General features: G+C 44.5%; 1 protein-coding gene across 11 annotated transcripts in view; it reads left to right on the plus strand.

The window, feature by feature from the left end:
* Window positions 1–23,357, plus strand: part of MYO9B (myosin IXB) — a 256,166-nt gene that overhangs the window by 117,844 nt on the left and 114,965 nt on the right. For all 11 annotated transcript variants that reach the window (XM_033957195.1, XM_033957198.1, XM_033957189.1 and 8 more), the window contains 7 exons: window positions 8,931–8,993; window positions 12,144–12,243; window positions 15,571–15,671; window positions 18,466–18,595; window positions 19,002–19,091; window positions 20,336–20,452; window positions 22,714–22,848. In XM_033957195.1, coding sequence (XP_033813086.1) covers window positions 8,931–8,993; window positions 12,144–12,243; window positions 15,571–15,671; window positions 18,466–18,595; window positions 19,002–19,091; window positions 20,336–20,452; window positions 22,714–22,848 — 736 coding nt within the window. The remainder of the gene's footprint in view (window positions 1–8,930; window positions 8,994–12,143; window positions 12,244–15,570; window positions 15,672–18,465; window positions 18,596–19,001; window positions 19,092–20,335; window positions 20,453–22,713; window positions 22,849–23,357) is intronic.

Consider the following 23,357-nt stretch of genomic DNA (forward strand, 5'->3'; position numbering starts at 1 on the left):
TGCTCTTGTCCTAGTTCAGTCAAAGGTCTCACAGCCTACCTACAGTCATTTATCAGAAGAAGTACCCCACACTTTAACAGAATGACAAGACTATAATTGCCAGCCCTGAAAGGCACCAACAGAGGTCAAGAGGTGGCACTCACCCTGACTGTTGTCAACATGGCCACAAATAAAGATATATCATACAGTGCTCTTCAAATCACTGGGTCATGCTGTTCGGTACTCATTCTATGTAAACGGCCCCCCCCCCCTCCTCCCGACCTCCTTCACAGGTTTTCAGGGTGTAAAACCACATGTTCCTCTGCATAGCTAGTTCACTAGCTTTAATTTTTGGGCCTTAAACTATAAAGCCCTGGAGGAGGCCTTTAGAAAAAGATTCAAGGGAGCTAAATTGTAATTGAGTTGGTGGAAAGGTGGAAGATATCACAGAGGCTTTCAAATACCAGAAAAAGTATAAATAACATACAAAAGCCCAAACCCTGGTATGAGGCCTAAAGGAGATGGACGGAGAAGTAACATTAGGGAAGCTGGAGAAGGCTCACTGGTGAGGCCAGGGAATGATATGAAGAGATGTAACCACGCAGAAGCACCCAAAGAGGTAAATTCTCAAAAGGTTGCTGAAATTTAGGCACCGGGATGATGGCGCGCTAAGTGTGAATTCTAGAACAGCAGCTATGCACACAACTGCCTCTGTGGAATGCTAGCATAAGTCCATGTTTATGGGCCTGACTTTTGATGCAAGGATTTAATGCTAGCTTAATGACTGGTGTAAATGCTCACACCTAACTAGTGCATTATAACAGTCTCTCGTAACTGCCTGACCCATCCAGTCCCCTCCCAGGTTCTCACCCCCCATGATGTTGCACAATATGGAATTTGAGTGTGCAATTTGTAGAATAGCAACTGAGGGCAGTTTATTTACTGGGATTTATTAACCGCCTTTTCCATGAAGAGATTTGCCCAAAGGGGTTTACAATACACTGAATAGTAGTCACGTGCTCTTAAGTCAGTGGTCTCAAATTCAAACCCTTTGCAGGGCCACATTTTGGATTTGTAGGTACTAGGAGGGCTTCAGAAAAAATAGTTAATGTCTTATTAATGAAATGACAATGTTGCATGAGGAAAAGCTTTTTATAGTTTATAAATCTTTCTTTTAAGCTAAGTCTTAATAATAATATTGTAATTTATAGCTAAAGAGACATATAGAAACATAGAAAGATGACGGCAGAAAAGGGCCATAGCCCCTCAAGTCTGCCCACTCCACTGACCCACTCCAATAGTCTAGATGCTAGTGACTCGATCTACGTAGGGATCCCACGTAAGTGTCCCATTTTCTCTTAAAGTCGAGCACGCCGGTGGCCTCGACCACCTGCACCGGAAGCTCATTCCAGTGGTCCACCACCCTTTCCGTGAAAAAATACTTCCTGGTGTCACTACTAAATTTCCCCCCTCTAAGTTTAAGCGGATGCCCTCTTGTGGTCGAGGGTCCTTTGGGGAAGAGAATGTCATCTTCCACCTCGACACGTCCCGTGATGAACTTAAATGTCTCGATCATGTCCCCCCTCTCCCTGCGTTCCTCTAGAGTGTAGAGCCGCAGTCTGCTCAGTCTCTCTTCGTACGAGAGACCCTTGAATGATCAAGAAACTGTTTTATTTTACTTTTGTGATTATTATAAGCATACTGAGGGCCTCAAAATAGTACCTGGTGGACCGCATGTGGTCCCTGGGCCGCCACTGTCTTAAATGGAGGAGTGGCCTAGTGGGTTAGAGCAGCTGCCTCAGCACCCTGATGTTGTGAGTTTTATTCCCTCTGCAGCTCCTTGTGACTCGGGGCAAGTCACTTAACACATCATTGCCCCATGTAAACCGCTTAGATTGTATAAACCACACAGAAAAAATCCCATCCGCCTTTAAGTATTTTCTCTATCTGTCCCGGTAGGCTCACAATCTTAACTGTGGTACCTGGGGCAATGGAGGGATTAAGGAGGAAATTCTGTAAGGGCCGCCTAAAGTTAGTCGTCAGTAGGCATCTGAAGCACGCCTCCCGACTCCTAACTTAATTGCTTTTAATCATATTTAAGTGACACGATAATTGAATGTGCCAGTAAAATCCGATTACAAAACAGTTCTAAAAAAATAGGCAACGCTAGTCATTTTCTGCGACCGGTGCCTATATCCCTAGTGCATAGCAATGCTTAGTGACATCTAACATGGAATTAGGGGCGGCGTCAGAACTAGGCGTCATTGGACGTCGCTATGCATGATTCTTTGACATACCTAGGTACTGGAAATATAGGCCTTTAAAACCTTGGCCTACATTTCCGCCGCCTAGGGTCTATAGTAACCCTGATTCTGGAAGTGGCGCCTGTCGGTGATTAACACGCGGCAGCCCCTAAGTGACTTGCCCAGAGTGACAAGGAGCAGGCTGGGATCGAACTCACAACCTCAGGGTGCTGAAGCAGCATTTCAAACCAGGGATCGAACTCACAACCTCAGGGTGCTGAGGCAGCATTTCAAAACAGGGATCGAACTCACAACCTCAGGGTGCTGAGGCAGCATTTCTAACCACTTATGTGCCTAACTGCTAGCTGGTTCCAATTATGACCAGTTATAGCCTATTGCTCATTAGCACCAATTATCAGCTTATTATTAAATTAAATTATGCACACAGCTGACTGTATTGTATTACTTGCAAGTTTGACCTTCTAGAATTAGGGGAATAATGCCCAGAATATAGTTAAAATTCTTTTCAGGTTTAATTAATGTATTTGTGAGTGAGACATAACCCCCAAACTTGAGGGTAATCAGTCCACAGCCTTGTAGTTGTGTGTCCAGGATTCTTTTTAAAACAATGCAGATGGTTAAAAAGTGAGATGGGCAATTCCAAAGTTCAAGGAAAAGTAAATATTTTACAGGTTAGCAGTACCATTAGACCTGAATGCATGCAAAAATCAAAGGCCATATGGAAAATTTGAAGAGTACATTCAGGAGCTTATGGGAAGAGACTATTCAGGCCTGTGTTGTGGCACATATAGCTTTCTGTCAGCTCACTACACCTGCTGCAGGGTAACTGGAATGGAAAACGAGGTCTGGATCATTGTTGGCAGGCTGGTACATTTTCAAGAGGATAAAGGCATCACATAGGACTCAAATGCTAAAGAAAACTTAATTGAGAGGGGGTGGGGGAGGAGAGTCCAATCACTGGCAAAAGAAAGCATCCTTTTGGTCCAGCACCATTACGAATGCAGTTAGACACTCTTATTAAACAAATGTAAATCAAACTGAAGGAAAATAATAAAAACCTCCTCATAGGACTACTGGCACAGAGTAAAGTGTATGGAGCCATTTTCAAAGGCTCTTTTCTGTTTGCCTATCAATAATAATAAAACGCTAGAGCGCACATGCGCTCTCGAAAATTCGTGAGTCCTGGCGCCGTGAGATGTGCTTCTGTGGCAACATTCTAACCTCACGGCGCATGCGGGGGCTGAAGGCGCGCGACTGTTCTCTCTCCCTGTCCTCGGCGCGTCACCGCCCGCCCTCACTCGCCGCTCCCTCTCACTGCGCCGTGAGGTGGCAACATTCTAATTGACACCTCACGGCGCTTGCAGGGGCTGGAGACGCATGCCGCGACTGTGCTCTCTATATACCTCCCGGCTCCAGCGGACTAGGCAGCACCAGTGGCAGCAATGGTGGACAGCAGCCCCGCTCCGGCCGTTGACCCTCCACAAACCTCCTGGCTCCAGCGGCGTAGGCAGCACTATAAACACGCTGCTTCGCACCCTTCTCTGCCGATTTCCTCTGCCGTGTCTCTGATGACATCATCGGAGACAGACGCGGCAGAGGAAATCGGCAATAGAAGGCCGCGAAGCAGCGTGTTTAAAGTGCTGCCTACGCGGCTGGAGCCCCGAGGCGGGTGCTGGGGGCAGACAGCTTTGCTCGGAGGGGAGGGGGAGACAGAAGGATACAGACAGCGGCCAAGGAGAGAGAGATAAAGAAACACAGACAGACAGACACATCTATTCTAGCACCCGTTAATGTAACGAGCTTAAAGACTAGTGGAAAAATAAGTCCTTTGAAATTAGCTATCCTGGTAAAGTATTAAAGTATTTTCTGGGAGTTCATGTGTAACTCTCTGTAAGCACCTGCAAGTTCTGTGAATACTCCAGTCCCCACATTTTCCACAGGGCAGGGGAAAAATCAGCTTCTACGTGGGGGGGGGGAGGGGGAAGGTGGGGGTGTTGAGAATAGCTGTCATAATGTTCAGATGATGATTATTGTTCCAGGATTTAAAAATGCACAGTGTGTTCTGAAAATAAATACTGAAAAGCCTCATGTGGGAGAGTGATCAAAGCAACATTTAATTTCAGAGGCTGGTACAGTTGACAAGAGAGCGACGGTATTGAAATTAAACTTTCATCGTTGCCTTTGCACCATGATTGATTGCAGTTTACTGGAGGTTACTAAAGGGACACCAAACCATGTATTTTTAACCACTGGGGCTTCTGTTTTTGTCCCCCAGCCCAGCTGTTGTAGTGATGGTCCTCAGTCAGAGGTCACAAACCACAGCTCCCTAAGGAGTCTGGCTAGCACAGACCCAAAGTCCAGCCACTGGGTGGCACCACTGAGCAACAGTTAGCTCTCCTTCCTTAAGAACCCAAGTCCAATGAATAAGAAATCTCACCTGGCCAGGGCAGGATTAATTCTTTGAGGGCCTGCTAGGCACACATGTATACTGGGCCCCCCTGGGCCTGCCCTGCCCCCGCCCCACCCACATTTATCTGTTTTCTTATTTACTTCTTTATTTCCACTTATTTCTTTTTTTTAAATTCAAAACAAAGATTAGCATACCAGTGCACAGATTTTCTTCTATGCAACCCCCAAACATCTCTGAACAAATCCCCCTTCCTTCCCTTCCCACCTACTTACCCAGGACATTAACTCTGAACCCTTGCAATACGTATATAAAAGCGTTCAAATATATTGTAAAGCAGTAATACTATCTGAAATATAAGTCTATATTAATAACCAAGTTTACATCGCCTAACTGCCTCACTACATCAGGGGTGTCAAACTCAATCTCATAAGGGGCCGAAATCTGAAAAAAAAGGTTAAGTCGCAGGCCAAATTTTTAATTAAGATACTTAGGGGTCCTTTATTAAAGTACGCTAACTGATTTTGCACACGCTAAATGTGCACCTTAATAAAAGGATCCCTAAGTGACTAAAGCTTAGTCTTACGGCCCAACAGGTTCAGGACCTGTGCAGTAAATTTCTATCTATACCCCTCTATCCCCTTTTCCAGCAGGAATTTGTCCAAACCTTTCTTAAACCCCAGTACTGTACTCTGCCCTATAACTTCCTCTGGAATTGTATTCCAGGTGTCCACCACCCGTTGTGTAAAGAAGAATTTCCTAGCATTAGTTTTGAATTTGCCTCCTTTCAACTTTTCCGAATGCCCTCTTGTTTTTTTATTCTCTGAAAGTTTGAAGAATCTGTCCCTCTCTACTCTCTCTATGCCCTTCATAATCTTGTAAGTCTCTATCATATCCCCTCTTAATCTTCTCTTTTCTAGGGAAAAGAGTCCCAGTTTTTCCAATCTCTCAGCATATGAAAGGCTTTCCATCCCCTTAATCAGTCGTGTTGCTCTCCTCTGAACTCTCTCGAGCAATGCCATATCCTTCTTAAGGTACGGTGACCAATACTGGACGCAGTACTCAAGATGTGGCGCACCATGCAGACATATTACAACATCTCCAACCCCACACTGGCTCTGTGGTGTAAACAAAATAAATATTGTAATCACAAAACAGAAAATAAAATTATTTTTTCTACCTTTTGTTGGTCCGAGGCTCTGTTTGTTTTCTGATAACTCGCTTACCAGGGTCTCCTGCCCATTTGTCGTTTTCTTCTTTCTCCATGCTAACCATCCATCTTCCATCTCTGTCCTCCCCTTCCGTTTCCCTTCCCTCCCTCGGAGGTCTGGCATCTTTCCTTTTTCTGTGTCCATATCCGCAGCTGCGGCAATGGATCTCACCATCCCCAGATCCACCATCTGTCCTTTTCTCAACTACCCTTTCATCCTGCATCTCTCCCTCCTTCCCTACTACCCCAGAGTCCATCATCTCTCTGTTTCTTTTTCCAACTACCCTGTCCTATGCCATTTTCAGAAACTGTATGCCGCCCCCTTCCCATCACCCCCATCATCCATCTTCTTGCATTCCCTCCTCCAATGAATGATCTGGCATCTCTCTCCTCTCCTCTTCTTCCCTTCCCTCTTCCTCTCCCTCTCCCACATCCCCATGGTCTGGTATCTCACTCTCTCCTCTCTCTTCCCCCCACTTCCATCAGCATCTGCCCCCTTTCTTTCCCTCCAACCTAAATCCATCCAGTATCCTTCCCCCTTATGTCTCCCCCATTTCCCTGCATACCAGTTCCATCAACATTAGCCCCCTTTCATTCCCTCAAGCCTAAATCCATCCAGTATCCTTCCCCCTTATGTATACCCACTTTCCCTGCATACCAATTCCATCAACATTAGCCCCCTTTCTTTCCCTCCAACCTAAATCCATCCAGTATCCTTCTTCCTTGTTTTCCTCCTTTCCCTGCACACCAATTCCATCAGCATATGCCCCCTGTCTCTCCCTCCACCACCCTTTCCACACTGTAACAGCATCGGCAACGCACACCCCCACACCCCCCCGGCATCGACAGAAACCAATGCAGCCAACCGCCGGCATCAACGGCAACGCAGCCAATGTAGCCATTTTTTTTTCAGACAGCAACGGGCCCCCACCCGATGACAGCAACGCCACCCCCCACAGCAACGGGCCCCCACCCAATGACAACAACGCCGGCCCCCCTGGCATTGATGGACGGCAATGCAGGCAATGCAACTCCAAGAATGTCACGCGATGACTGCGTCTGCCGGAAGAAGTAAGTGATGTCGGAGGGGGATGGAGCGGTTGACGCAGTCATCGCGGGACATTCTTGGAGCTGCATTGTCTGCATTGCCGTCCATCAATGCCAGGGAGGGCCAGCGTTGTTGTCGGGTGGGGGCCTGTTCCTGGGGGGGGGCAGCGTTGTCGTCTGGTGGGGGCCCATTGCCATGCAGGGAGGGAAGAGGGGGGCCCGTTGCCATCTGAAAAAAAAATGTCATGGTAAGTCGTCCTTCAGTAGGCCCTCCTGACTATTTTGGGCCCTAGGCATGTGCCTACTGGGCCTATTGGTTAATCCGGCCCTGCACTTGGCATCTAGGAACACTGCATGGCAGTGCTTGCCTCTGAGCTGTCACTTATTCTATTCCTATTGCAGTTGTGATCCCTTGATTCGCACATCTAACAACTCAGTACTCCTTCCAAAATAATACAGTCCATAAAGGATTGTGATCTAGGCAATGCAGACAGAATTACTCTTAATTCTGCAATGGAGATGCCTATCTGCATCCAGTCTTGAGACATATAAAGGATTTTTACCTCCCAGGATTGTGGACAGATGGACTATTTTCACAACATTGGTGGCCTCTGAAGAAAGATCACTATTAGGTCCCTGGTTGATGGAAGATCTAGGACAAATGACCTCTTGTGATACTTGTATGTTCAAAAAAGAATGACATGCACAGGGAGGGGCCTAAGGCCCTGATTGGCTCAGATACCTAAGGCCATGATAGGGGCCTTAGGTGTCTGAGCTAATCAGAGCCTTAGGCCCTTCCCTGTGCATCCTAGGTTGCAACAGTAAGAGGAAGGCCTGCCATTTTGGAGTGGTTGGCCTGTGAGCAGGAGGGACTGGGCATCCCTCCTGCTGTCATAATTTAGAGGTATTGGAGAGGTTCAGAGGGTGTGTGGGATGGTTGAGTGGGCATCCGGTGGCAGGAGGGAGTTGGTATATCTCCTGCCATTTTTTGGTAAAACAGGGAAGAGGCAGGGTCAGTTGGGGGGGGTCTTGGCAGGAGGGGTCAGTTAAGCGGTGGGGAGTTGCGGTAGCAGGAAGGAGTTGACACCCCTTCTGAATTTTTTTAAAGTGTGGGGAAGGGGTCTTGCAGGGGGACAGTTCGGCTGGTGAAGGATGGGGGGGGGGTCGCATCAGCAGAAGGAAGTGGGCATCCCTCCTGCCTTTATTTTGGTTCCAGGGGTCATTGGGAGTGGGTGGGGGGGCAGCTCGCAGTTATTTTTTAATGGTGACAGATATTGTGCATGTGTGATACACACACAACTTTTATGCCATTTTAAAAAAAAAAAATGTCCCAACAGCTGAGTGACAGGAAGCTATTTTGGGCTTCTACTACCGCTCATCTGTTGAGGCTTCCTCACATCGGCTCTACGCATGTGTCAGTCGCTCTCACAGTAACCAATCAGATGGAATAACGGTGAACCTCCACAAAAATCATTTGCATGCAAACGTGTTGGAACGCTGTTTCAGAATTGGCCAAAAAATCAGCTCACAGCGACCCACACAGTCTTAGCGACCGTGTTTTGTGCATCTAGCCCTCTGTCCCTTCACCATACGGATTGTCAGAGTGAGGGGGGAACAAAATTCCTTCATAGGGGTGTCCAGCTGCTGCAAAGATAATGTACTGTGTAAGTTTACTGTGGGTCTAAATGAATAGCTGTTGCAGTGGTCACAGTTTACCACATACATTCATCACTGCTGACTACACAAAGAGTGGCACTGAATCTGCATATTAATTTTAAAAAAATGCTAACTGCTGCGTTTTTAAGTGTGGGGGAAGTGTTGATGTGTTGAAAGCAGCCCCCTATGGATGATGGAAGTAAAAATCCTCTATATTGTAGATTGCAGAAGAATATCCCTGATGCAGTTTCTTTATTAGATTGGCTTTCTTTACTTTGCAACAGTAAATGCTTGTCGAACAGGTGAAACCAGTCAGGCTGCTCTTTTTCCCTGCATTAATAAAACTTTTTTTTAATTTTTTAATTAGGGCGGTTGTTGAAAAGTACCTACTTGAAAAATCTCGCCTTGTATCCCAGGAAAAAGATGAAAGGTAAGACTGTGTTACTTTGCAGGATCATACCACTGAAGAGCAAATTTCAAGCACATATTTCTTTACCTTTAAGACTTATACTGGATTGATTTCAAGTACAACCTTCCCTGCTATTCTGCCGCAGACCTCATTCCTGCCCCGTGTTACCCCTGTTTCTCTAGTACTGTGTCTCCAAAACACAGGACCTGCCAGAGTCCTGTCACTCACCACTCCTGATATTCTAGTCCTAACCCTACCTGCCTATAACTTTGCCAATGCACCTCATTCCTGCCTCCCGCCACTCTAGTAGTGTCATGCTCTCCTTGGAGCAGAGACTCCCACCGTGCTGCTGTGGAGCAATAGTTAGGACTGTATGAGCCCAACATTGACTGTATCACAGCAGCAAGGCACTTAGAGGGGGGGCGATATTTGTCCCTTTGCCTTGTGCCTCTCTGCTCTTAGGCACAATACCATCTCCCTACCTTCAGAATCATCATTGATTAATTCATGAAATAGATAACAACAAATCGCATGTCTAGGGTCATACCAGTGATATGGCTCCCAAGGCTGAACTCTTCTCCCCATCCCCTTTTTACTTATTTATTTACTGATAAGAAATATGGACCAGCAGGAGTCTATAATGCAATGTTTTATTAGCAGAGCAACACAAATAAATATCAAACAGCAGTACAGATTCCTATAATTCCTGCGATTCTTATATAAAAATAGCCTTACTGGGTCAGACCAATGGCCCATCTAGCTCAGTAGCCCATCTTCACGGTAGAAAATCCAAATAGTAGCAACATTCCTTGCTACCAAACCAGGGCAAGCAGTGGCTTCCCCCATGTCTGTCTCAATAACATATGGACTTTTCCTCCAGGAAATTGTCCAAACCTTTCTTAAAACCAGCTACGTTAACCACTCTTATTATAACCTCTGGCAATGTGTTCCAGAGCTTAACTATTCTCCAAGTGAAAAAATATTTCCTCCTATTGGTTTTAAAAGGATTTCCTGTAACTTCATCGCGTGTCCCCTAGTCTTTGTAATTTTGGACTGAGTAAATCGATCCACTTCTACTTATGGCTAATGAAAACAAATGGCTTTGATACGCACTTTACCTTTAGTTAATCTCCAGCTAACTAAACCCAGATATAAATGTGATCACAGAACTTGACCACCTGACCTGCATGTGACAATGAGAACAGATCGCAGGAATAGCAGGCCTAGTTATAAGAGATGGTACTGAATTCCTGAGTTCCTGCATGGTCTTAGTTAATGGTGTTTTTTGGGGATTTGTTGGTTTTTTTTTTTTTTAATCAGTTATGTCCTTCAAGCCATGATAGTTTTGTAGAGAGCAACTGACTAAGGACAATGATGGACATCGAGCCTCAGGTTCAGATAACCTGAGATAAGTGTGCAATACTCTTTTTCTCAAGGTTGTCTTGAATCACCCAAGCTGCATACTAGCTGATTTACTGTGGATCAGGGTCACAGTCTTCATCCTTGGCTATTGAAATGCAGTGAAAATCTCTGACATAGAGAATCCATGAAATTTGAGTATACATGATGGATGTGAGGGTTTACCAGGCGAGAAGGGTTAGACATCTATAGCTATATTTTGATTGGAGTTATTTTCTGTTTCTTAAATTTGTTGTAATATTGTAAACCGTTCTGAGCAGTATATGAAAACACAATAAATCACACTGGAAACAATCTGCCCTTATTCTTCTCTTTAGTGTCCTGTCCACCCTACACAAGTTTGTTTATTAATTATTTGTTTAAATATTACCATTTCTGGTTAGAGGTCTTAGCGGTTTACAACAAATAATATGCCCCCCTTTTACTAAACCGCAATAGCGGTTACTAGCGCAGGGAGCCATGCTGCTCCCAATGCTCATAGGAACTCTGAGTGTCAGGAGCAGCGCGGAGCAGTCCACGCGGCTCCCTGCGCTAGTAACCGCCATCGCGGTTTAGTAAAAGCAGGGGGATAATGCACACAAATAAAGAACTGGGACTCCATTAAAATAGGAAATAACATGAATCCAATCAACAAACAAAAATGAATAATATAAAAGTAAAATAGGTAAATTAATTTCAAAACCACAAAACTAAAACTAGCGTTTGGAGCGTTACACAGTGGCCCAAACCTCTTTCAAAGAAGGAATTAAAAGCAAGCTGAAAGAAATGAGTCCTTAAAAGAAATTTTAACCTGATTTACATGTGCGTATTACTGTGTATATACATGTTTGTTTATTATACTTTTGATATCCCCGCTGATTGTAAAAAAAAAAAGTCACAGCGGCTTAAATAATTATAAAAAACTAGTCTTTAAGCCCGTTACATTAACGGGTGCTAGAGATTCCTCGGCTTCCTCCTCCTCCCTTTCCCCTTCCCGTCCCGTCAACCCCCTTGTTTCCCTTTGCACAGCCACCGGAGCAGAGAGGACTGGGCAGAGGGGGCTGCTAGCCGGGGCCGGCGGAGAGGAGCTAGGCGGCTGGAGGAGTAGCAGCAGCCGCTGCCGAGTGCAGCCTCCGTCCCGCCTTTGCCTCCCTGGATTTGCCAGAGCGGCCTGCAAGGTTCGCTACAGTGGCTGGCGAACCTCAGCAGGCCGCTTTGAAGAGGACCAGCAGTGGGAGGGAGGAGTCGCTGGCACACGCGCTAGCGCAGGCGCCGTGAGCACTGGCACAGAAGCACAGCTCACGCCACCAGGACTCACGGATTTTCGACAGCGCATGCACGCTTAGCCTTTTATTATTATGGATTAAAAGAAAGGAACACCAGAGTGAAAAAATAAAAACATCCTAAAAGTACGTACAAGCTAAAATCATCCATTTAAAACAATTTAAAAACCAAATCTGACCAAACGATGGTCTGGGTTACCATACACCTCAACTCTTAATCCCCTTTGCCTCATGTTTGGGTAGTGGGGTTGTGCTTTAAAATGATGACTGATTCATAGGAGTGGACGCACCCACTGTGAATAACATAAGAGTTGCCATACTGGGTCAGACTAAGGTCTTTCAAGCCCGGTTTCCTGTTTTAAACAGTGGCCAACCCAGGTCACAAGTACTTGGCAAGATCCCAAAGAGTAAAACAGATTTTATGCCGCTTATCCTAGGAATAAGCAATAGATTATCTTGTTCCATTTCTGTTCCTAATTTTCATCTGCAGGAACTATCATGTGTTTTATTATCTGCTCCTGGGGGTAACGGAAGAGGAGCGACGAGAATTTCAGCTGATGCAGCCTGAAGATTACTTCTACCTCAACCAGGTACCACGAGCCATATTGCAGTAGAGCCGTTCTCTCGTGCCCAGTGTGAGTTGTAGCAACTGGTACTGTGCCCCTTAATACAGTGGGCTGGGCTCTCATACTTATACTGTATAACCCTCAGCTGGCTAACTGCAGTGAAGACAGTATGAAAACAGGGAGGCTCGAAGGAGAAACCCCAATTTCTATGCCTGCAGACAGGCATCAAGTAGATATGAAGCTCATGGGGAGATATTCAAAGGGATTTAAGTGAGCAGGGCAGGATTAATTCGTCAAGGGCCCCTAGGCACACAAGTACACTGGGCCCCCTACTCCGCCCCACCCCACCATGAGCCTAGGCGGAAACAGGAAGCTGCGTCAGAGGGAAGCTCTGGGCAAGCAACACAGCTTGCAAAATTACAGTTCCCGTTGCCTTTCTTACCCATGTTGCTTGCTTGTCTTACTTTCCATCGATGGGGGGGGAGGGCGTTGCTGATCAGGGGAGCCCACATTGCCGATCGGTGCTGGAGGGGCCCATCACCGTTTGGAAAAAATAATGTTGATGCCCTCCTTTATCTGGCCCCCCTGATCATTTCGGGCCCTAGGCACGTGCCTACTGGGCCTATTGGTTAATCCTGCCCGCTTAAACCCCAATAAGTAGGCTAGGAGGGGATAGTTGGCACTGCCATTTTGAGTGCTGCTACTGAATATCCCCTCTTACCACCATGGGACTGTCTGGTTAGTGCCAGTGCAATCCATGGGCAGAATCGGGACAGATCCACACATGGACACCAGTGACATTCAGTTCCCTTGCCCACATACCTAACCAGGTAGATAGGATCACACAAGCAGTCCTAGCTTTGCCCAGTTAGGTCTGTGGGTGCTAAGACTGAATATCAGTCAATACCCACATAAATTCCTGGGCCTGCTGAGGAGTTGGATGTTCCGTGCCAGTACCCAGACATAGCCTGGCATTAAATATCCAATCTAATATAGCCCATGGGCTTCAGCTGGCAAACTAATAAAAGATCGCCAACAAAGCCGCAGGGTTGTCGGCTGCACTGTTCCTTTAAGATAGCAGGAATCCTCCACCTATAGTCCTGCCAGTGGGGGTGGGGGTGCTATTTCACTCCCACATTTTCAATTGTGAGGGACAGGCAAATTTTGCAGGACTGCAGGGCACTTGCCTATCCCTAGTAATTGAAAACATGATATTGGAAACATCAAGCGCACACACACACACACACACGCAGCAATGCAGTTGGAGGACTCCTGCTCAGCTTAGAGAGAAAAGTGGGCAGCTGGCTCCATTTTATCTGTCTCTCTATCTTGTTTCCTTTCCACATTGATCCAGTCCTGGTTTTGCCTTATAACAAAGCTGCAAATCTGTGTGTAGATTGGAGGATTAGCCTGTGGGGGAAAAGTTCAGTGGCGTAGCAAGGGTAGGAGATGCCCGGGGCGGTGCTGCCCACCTGTCCTCCCCCCTTCCCCCCCAGCACCCTCCTGTCCACTTTCCCCTCCTCCTTCCACTTCACACTCACGTCCTATTTTCTCACCCCCACACCTCTTAAAATCTTTGCCAATGCGAGCAGCTTCGCCAGCCTGCTGATCGTGCTGGCTTTCCATCTGATGACACTTCCTAGCCCTGTGACCCAGAAGTGATTTCAGAGGGAACTAGGCTGACCCGAGCAACAGTCTAGAGTAGTTGCTCGTGCTAGTGAAGATTTTAAAGAGGTACGGGGGGAGGGAGGGCATGAGGGGCTAGAGAGGTGCCGGCCCTCCCCCTTACTACGTCACTGGAAAATTGGCACCAACTGGCCATCACATACTAGGGACATTGCTGGTGGTCCACGTGCAGACCAATGCACGCATGCCCCCCTAATTCTATATGCTTGTTGCCCAGGTGATTTTTAAAAAACTTTCCAGTTACATATGTGACTTAATTGTTAAATTAAGTTTAAGCATTTACACCAGCCATTGAACTAGTCCAAGTGCTTGTGCCTAAACATAGGTGTGTAACTGAAGACTTAAATTAGTGTTCTATAGTTGCAATTGCTTCCTGATTATTACTACTACTATTTATTATTTCTAAAGCACTGAAAGGCGTAAGCAGTGCTGTACATTTTAACATACAAAGACGGTCCCTGCTCAGAAGAGCTTACAATCTAATTTAGACAGGACATTTTGGGGTTGGGGAGACTATGGTAGAGGAAATGATACAGTGGGTCTAGGTATCTGACAGCAGTGAGTGGGAGTTAGGAGTTGAAAACAGATTCAAAAAAATGGGCTTTTAGCTTGGATTTGAACGCTGCCAGGGAGGGAGCATGACGTATTGATTCAGGTAGCCTGTTCCAGGCATACGGCGCCGTAAGAAAAAAGGGACAGAGTCTGGAGTTGGCAGTGGAAGAGAAAGGTATAGATAAGAGGGGCTTGCCCGACAAACGTAGATTACAAGGAGGAGCATAGGGGGGAAGATAAGTGAAAAGAGATGGGGGGGGCTTCAGAGTGAACGCACTTGTAAGTCAGCAAAAGGAGTTTAAACTGTATTCAGAGATGGACGGGGAGCCAATGAAGAGACTTGAGGAGACTTGGTGCACACACGTTAGGTGCCTACTAACTGTAGCAGCGTTTGGAGAATTACCCCTATGATGTCATCAGTGGTGTGACGTCCAATCTTATTATGGCCCTGTGCGGCCCATGTTCTGTGCAAATATTTAAAAACCTCTAACAGTTTACAATCATAAAAATAAAAAGGGTACAGAGAAAGCGTAACAAAACATAAGGATACGTATAATACAGATTGTATGTAATTTATTTATTTATTTGGGTTTATTAACCGCCTTTATGAAGAGGTTCACCCAAGGCAGAGTACAGCAAATACTGTACAATTGAGTGCAAAACTTTTTAACAGCGTAACAATAGTAAAAGACCAAATATAAAGAAAGACGAATGAAGTAAACTCAAAATCAGGAAATTGAAACTTAATAATAGGACTAGCATGAAACAGTTTCAAAAATATATTTATAACAGTACTGAAATTAAATAAGAGAGATATAATACAATGTCAGCATAATACTTATTAAAAAACAGAAACATTCAAATTACATCTATAAGGGAAGGGGATAAAATGGGAAATAGTTTAAAATGCAACTAAGATAAATAAAGGGGCAGGGTGTGCTGGAATTAACAAGACATTTATGACAGTCATATCGGGGTAACCAAAAGGACAGTTACGTGGCAATCTGTTTACATTCAGATAGGCCAATTTAAAATAATGGATTTCTTCTGATGCTCTTGTGTATGTTCCCTTTTCCTGCCACTGTTGGTAAAACGGCTTCTTCTTAACTATAGCACAACTTTAAGATTGAAGATGGGGAGGACTTGAGACATGATTTTGAAAGACTGAAACAAGCCATGGAAATGGTGGGCTTCCTTCCAGCCACCAAAAAGCAGTGAGTACCCTGATAACTCCGCCTCTTTGGAGAGGGTGGGGCCTGGAGCAGTTCACCTTACCTCTTTGTGTTCAGAAGTTGGCTGTTAGCTTTTTGGGACTGGGTCATTGCAGCTGTTGACCAGGTTGCATATGCTAATGGACTATAAATAAGAACTCTGAAATTCGCAAGACATTCACTCCAGCTGTCTTTGTTCAGCGAATAATGCTGCCACCTTAACCTGATCTGAAATTACCATTTGATTCCACAGCATTCACATTTCTCCTAATTATAAAAGCAGAGTTCAATTCCCTGAGAGGCATAGGAATGGGATTTATGAAACCCGGAATGACTCTCCTTTCAGGCTTGCAGTTAATTAGGAAACCTCTGTCTTCCATCCCTTACTCTCTGTGGAGATGGGCGTCTTAAAGGTTAAAAGGATGTAAATTATCCATCCTTTCCCCAGCTAAAAGTATAAAAGAAAATGATCAATCACAGTAAACAAGAGAGTGCTTGGAATGGTGTTAGGTCAGAGGAAGTACATGCGTATCTGTACAATTTTTGAAACGGCACATATGATTTGTCCCGAATTTCAACTCGAAAGGCTTTTGCAGTAAGAGTTGCTGCAAAATCCAGGGGTAGGATGGCAATTTCCATTAAACTCCGGTCTCAGTTATGTTAGCCCACGGAAAACAGCACAGCTCATCCCTTCAAACTGAGGATAAACAGCAGGGGGGGTGAATTGTACAGCTCAGCTGTGATTCCCGTCCCCTTACACTCATTTAGGTCACTGTTGCGTAGTGATAGCTTTTACAGGCACTTTAGAAAATTGAAAACTCATCTTTTTTCAAAATATTTAGCAAACTAATTTAAATCATCCTTAGGTTAGGTTATTTTTAATCTTTTGTTCACCGCATTGACCTTACGGTTATGCGTTTTATAAGTACGATGTTATGTTACGTTATCTGATTGCTAATCTTGGTTTGTGTTCAGTGCAGAAACAGCGACGGGCAGGGATACGAGAGTTTAAACATCTGTAAATTTTGTTTGCCAGCGTTTGCTGGCCCATAGGGGGCTATGTTGCTCACATGAAAACATTTTATTAGAACTTGTCACTCACATGGGAAAAAAATTTTGCACACACCCAGCCATCCATAGAGGGAGCATTGATAGGGAGTCATTTTCTAAGACATTTGAGCAAGTAGAACAGAATTTGCCCAGGAGTACATATACACACAGAATCATAGGGCCAGATTCAGTAAATGGCACTGTGAAAAAAATTTGTGCTCAGCTCTCTGGATCGTTAGCATGGAATGTTGCTACTTCTTGGGTTTTGGCCAGGTCAGACATGGGCAACTCTGGTCCTCGAGGGCCGGAATCCAATCGGGTTTTCAGGATTTCCCCAATGAATATGCATGAGATCTATTTACATGCATTGCTTTCAAAGCATATTCATTGGGGAAATCCTAAAAATCTGATTGGATTCTGGCCCTTGAGAACCGGAGTTGCCCATGTCTGGGCCAGGTACTACGGACCTGGATTGACCACCATGAGAGCAGATTACTGGGCTTGATGGACCACTGGTCTGACCCAGTAAGGCTATTCTTATGTTCTTAGAAAAGTGCTGAGCACATGTTCCAGCACCTGATTTTGGGTGCGAGGACTTAACAGCAACTGAAACCTGGTATAAATCCCAGTACACAACTAGGGTGTGCAGCCCCCAAACTCTAAAACACTGCACCTAATTATTCGAAGCACCCCTGACTCACCCATGCCCTTCCCATATTCATATCCCCTTTTGGGTTGCACACAAAAGCATTTGGGTATGAATCTTTATAGAATTATACACAGATCTGTGCGCAAATCCAAATTAGAGCCAGTTAACGCCGTAATTGTTTAACTGCTAATTATTGATTGATAAGGGCTCATTCACGAATCTATTTGCATGCAGATCTCAGGATTGTGCACAATTTTGGGTACCATTTATAGAATCCAGGAGATAGCGCTCACTTATGCATGAAATCTATATAGGTGTTACTTGGAGTGGGATTTTCACTTTTGTGCATCTTTTTTTTTTTTTTTTTTTCAGTGTATACACCAGTGATTCCTAAATCTGTCCTGGGGAAAGCCCTAGGCAGTCAGGTTTTCAAGATATCCACTATGAATATTCATGAGAGATTTGTATACAGTGAAAGGGATGCATGCAGATCTCTTTAATAAATATTCATTGTGGATATCCTGAAAACCTGACTGTTTAGGGCTTCCCCCAGGACAGGTTTGGGAGTCACTGGTGTGCACACATCTAATTTACATTGATCTCAGAGGAGATGAAAATGTGGGTGCTTCTGCTTTTCCCTGGGTAATTATATAAAATAACTGTAATATAGGAACCGAGGTGTCACGACTGTGTTGGATCCCTCTAAAATAAAAAAAGACCCTCTACCAGTGTTCTTTGGTTTTGTTGTGGCATTTGGTGGTTTCTAAATAATGAAAAAGGTATCAGTGCTGTTGTAGTCCAGCTGTGACAGAGCAGCAGAGACAAGGGGAGAGGCTCGGAGGCAATGAAAAAGGAAGTGGGATAGGCTGATTTTGTGCTAGAATAAGTCTCTCAATGCCATTGTATCACAGATATAAACATTTATTAGTTTTGATAGCCCATTGGAAGGTCTTTGAGCAGCTAACTATATCAGCTACTTTGTAAAGCACTGTGTAGGCCTTATCATTGTGATTGTAATGAAGTTATATGTCTTGTCATGTGACTGTCTTGCTCTTTTCTTGTCCGTGTCTTGTGAATTTTACAATTTTTCTCCTCTAGGATTTTTTCCGTGCTCTCAGCTATCCTGTACCTGGGTAACGTTACATATAAGAAGAAATCAACAGGGCGGGAGGAGGGCCTGGAGGTGGGACCACCCGAAGTCTTAGACACCCTCTCCCAGCTTCTCGAGGTTATTTTACAGTTATATATTTGGACTTTTCTTATCTTGTGGTCAGGCAGCCTGCCCCTGCAGGAAAGGCACAGCACACACTGCTGCTACCAGCTGTGCTGTAGTTAGCATTGGTGGACGGTCAACAGGGGCACACTGTCCAGGAAATCGGGTTTGTGGAGGTGGGCTCTTTGCTGTGCCCAGTGTGTTAAAAGACTGGTGAAGAGAGTAACCAGTTAACCAACCCCTCTCCCCCTCCAACACACACATACACATAAATACACACACTCAGCTTCAATAAAATACAGCCCTTGACAAATTGATAGGCCTACATCTGTTGTTTATCTGATTCTCCCATCCTATGTTATCAGGACTAAAGTCAACAATTCTCCTTTGTATTTCTCTCTTCACAAAATCCATTGTTTAGGTGAAGCGGGAAATGTTGGTGGAGGCACTGACGAAGCGAAAGACGGTGACTGTGAATGAGAAACTGATTCTGCCCTATAGTCTGAATGAGGTGAGTACAAAACTGGATTGAATTCCTTCTGAGTGGTCCAACTAAGACACATGAATAGCCAGTATTCAAGAAAGTTTGAGCATCTGACCTAGGCACACTAGTTTTAAGCACCTAAATTTGGGGTTGGTTTTTTTTTCTCCCTCCTGTGCTTAGGGACCTTTTGTATGTCCATTTTTAGCACCAACCATTTAATTTACATCTTTCCAGCCTGCTCCTTCCCCTGCCCCCTACCCAGTTTTTAAGAGCCTAAATTTAGATGCTCAGCTGGTAAGGATGGGGAGAGAGGCCATTTTCATTCAGGAAGGCCTAGGCATCTAGCTTGAGCATATCTTGTGAGAAACAACAAGGAGATGAAGTGATTTTGCACAGAGGCTTTTCCTCATAGATGTGGAGACAAAACCCAATGAGGCCTTTCTCTTTTCTGCATTGCATGTACCTCAGTGTAAAATCTAATAGTAATAAAAAGGTCTAATTGGCTAATGACTCTTCTATACATAGAAGTAGATTATGACAGTGTAGTTGCGTTATCCTTTTACCCACTTCTTTAATACTTAGAGTACCTGATTCTTGCTGTAAACCACCTAGAACTAAAACGTATTGGCGGGATAGAAGACATCAATGTAATGTAATGTAATTACTATTCAGTACATTATAAACTGCTTTAGGTAAATCTCTTCATTAAAAGGCGGTTAATAAATAATCCAGTACCAGATTGAATTCACTCTAGATTTGCTACAAATTGCTTTCATATAAGATGGGGATCTGAGAGCACATGCCACATTAATCCGTAATAGCTAATCCCATCCAGGAAAGGTGGTTCCACTCCTGGATTAGTTAGAATTAAAAGGGCATGAAAGGAGTTTTGGAGCCACCTCTGATTCTAGGTGAGAACATGAGAGGGAATTAATTACTTTTAACGCAGAAACAAGTACCGAAGGGTTGAACAGAATAGGGTATAAGACCATAAGAATTGCCAATGGTCCACCTAGCTTGGCATCCCAATTCAAACCGTAACCAATCCAGGTCACAAATACTTGGCAGAAATCCCTTTGGGATTCACTGATCCACAAGAGAATTTGGGTGTAGTGAATCCAAAGTGAGAATTTTAAAGGGCGTATTGCAGAGAGGAGCAATGCGGGAGCACAAGTCATTAAGAGGTAATAAGGCAGAACCATTTCTCATTTCAAAGCGAAACCAGTAAAGCAAAGGCCCTAGTAGCTAAGGTGATCTCTTGTTATTTGCAGGCGATAACAGCTCGTGATTCAATGGCAAAGTCACTCTACAGTGCCCTCTTTGACTGGATCGTGCTACGGATTAACCACGCTCTTCTGAATAAAAAGGACATGGAGGAGTCTGTTACAGTAAGTCCCTCGCCTTGCCGTGGTTTGCTGCCATTCTAGAGTGACCAGCTTCAAGTGCCGCTGTGCCCAACGCTTTTTTGAGCGTGTTCAGTGATAACCACAGCTCCTTCACTTGGGGAAGATGTGTGCTGAGGCTATAGCTCTAACCACTAGGCCACACTCTCCTTCTATATGTTTGTTTCTAAGTGGTTAAGATACATGTTTATGTGCCAGGACATAACTGCTTACCTGCCCCTTTTGACCTGTTGACATTTATGTTAAAGTGGATGTTTCTCCCACACGTGGCCAGAGCATGAACATCTATTTCTCCAGGTATTTTAGAACAGTCTGTATGTTGGCAGATCCTGTTCTGAAATTCCGATGTGAGCATCCTTTCTAAAATGTTCTACATGTTTGACTTGGATGCAGAAAAGCCAGGTGTAGCATAGGATGTCTGAGCCAAACACAGAACTTTGTACATATGGGGCTGAATTCAGTATATGGCACTGAAAATTTGGTGCCCCAAAAAATCGACACCAAAGAGTGCCCGCCCTTTATAGAATCACACTTAGGGCTGATTTCTGTGCCTGTCTTTCTGCGCCAGACTTAACGCCTGCAGAAACCTAGTGTAAATGCTGGTACTGAAGTTAGATGTGCTCAGGCTGTGTGTCTATCATTGTGGGCGTGACTTTTCAGAATGTCCATGGCCACGCCCCCTTTTGAGTTGTGCACTAGTACAGTTAGGCACCATGCCTTGTAGAATAGCGTACATCCAGATGCATGTGCACATTTTAACGAGTACACATTAACATCAGCAATTGGTTATTGGGACAGTAAGGGTAGTTAATGTGCCTAATGTTCTAGTTTTTGTAAACCACGGAATACTTATGTACAAGCGGTACATCAAATTCAATAAATACTTATACAATAAATACAATACAATTATGTGAGCTGACAGGAACACAATAGGAGTACAGGACATGACATGTATGCACATAGTAGATCTTTCCAGAAATAAATTAGGATGAATGCAACTAGAATTATCTAGGATGAGAGTAAATAGGATGAATATACCGTGTTTCCCTGAAAATAAGCCCTAGAATCATTTTTGGGGTAGGTCTTAATATAAGCCCTATCCCAAAAATAAGTTCTAGTCCCGGGATTTGCCGGCAACTCTTCAACCCCCCTCCCCCACCGCGCAGCTGAACCCCTGCTCACCTTCCATCCTTCCCTGCCCGCCGACCGCGAGCGAGCCCTACCTTCAACCGAAGCAGCATTGGGCCAGTAGCACTCTAAAAAGGCTGCTTGACTTTGTCCGTCGGGGATTTCACTCTGCCGCGTTATTGAGCGGTGGGTGGCGGGGCGGTGCTCAAGGGTTCTGCTGCACAAGGGATGGGAGGGGAGGGAGGAAAGAATGGATAGAAGCTGGGCAAGGGTTATGCTGCACGAGGGATGGGAGGGAGGGAAGGATAGAAGCTGGGCAAACTTCTGCTGCACAGGGGGGTGGGAAGGAGGGAGGGGAGGAAAGATGCTGCACATGTAGGGGAGAGAAAAGAAAGAGGAGGAATTGGGGTGAAGGAGAGGAAGGGTGAGATGATCATGTGCATACCCCCTAGTGCCTTTTTTGGGCTCCAAATGAATATAAGACACTGTCTTATTTTTGGGGAAACACGGTAGTACACATTGCTAGAGCTATTTAGAATACATGTAAATATAGATTACTTAGTTGTAATGGTTAACCTATTTAGGAGGGTGTACATATATCATACTTAGAATGGTTAACTGTAATCCTGTGTAAACAAAACATACATATATAATAGTATAATAATGCTAATGTAAACTTGAAAGCCTAGCCAAGCAGCTAGGAGGCCGACAGCAATCACAGTGGAATCCATCTGAATGTGTATTTAAAATCCATTACAGAAGTCTTTGAAAACCACTCGAAATTGACTCCACAGTAATTAGTAACGGTATAGAAGTTTCCAATAAAGTAAAGAATTATGGCTAGTTAAGAGCTTGTTACTCAATTAATTTGTGTGCGCATGCAAATTTGGACGCCATTTATAGCATCCGGGGATAATGCCGATATTCCAGTATAACTGTACATATGGTTAATATAACTTGTATGTTCAGTGGCACTACCTACTAAATATAAATGTGTAAAATTATTCCCTTAAGGTCCTGCTGTAAATTGATCTAACAGTGTTTTGCAGATTGATATTTTCATGTTCTTTTAGTGTAGGGAAAAACCCCCCACATTATTTTGGGTGTTTTTCTTTCAGTGTTTATCCATCGGGGTTCTGGATATATTTGGATTTGAAGATTTTGAAACCAACAGCTTTGAACAGTTCTGCATAAATTATGCAAATGAGCAGCTACAGTGTTATTTCAATCAACACATTTTTAAATTGGAGCAGGTAAGACATTGCACAGGAGGCACCCCTGTGTGCTGTGGAGGGTAAAGGAAAGCAAGCACTTGCTTTCCATTAGTAGTAGAAGATTTTTTTTAATTTTCGTTTCATACCATTGTTGACAGATATATTTAGCTTTCTCCATTCATCTACTGGGACTATAGGGTTAGGTGGGTGGGGGAGGGTCTTAGTACCTGAACATCTTGGTGAATGTATTTTTGACTTTGCATATCTAGATGACCTTGTTGCTTTTTCTATGCTTCATGTATTGTTTTCTTGCGGTCATCAATAAAATTGTTCAATCATAGTAGTAGATGATATGGTTGAGATAATATGTAACCCATAAGTAACTAAGGCCCTCTTTTACTAAGCCATGGTAGAGGTTTCTACTGCGGTTAGGGACACTAAATGCTCTGACACTGCTCCGATGCTCATAGAATTCCCATGAGCGTCGGAGCATTTAGCGCTCTGGGCTGTGACTTAGTAAAAGTGGGGGAGGGGAGGTAAATTGTCAT

This window comes from Geotrypetes seraphini, chromosome 8, assembly GCF_902459505.1.
Source record: "Geotrypetes seraphini chromosome 8, aGeoSer1.1, whole genome shotgun sequence".
NCBI classification, from domain to species: Eukaryota; Metazoa; Chordata; class Amphibia; order Gymnophiona; family Dermophiidae; genus Geotrypetes; species Geotrypetes seraphini.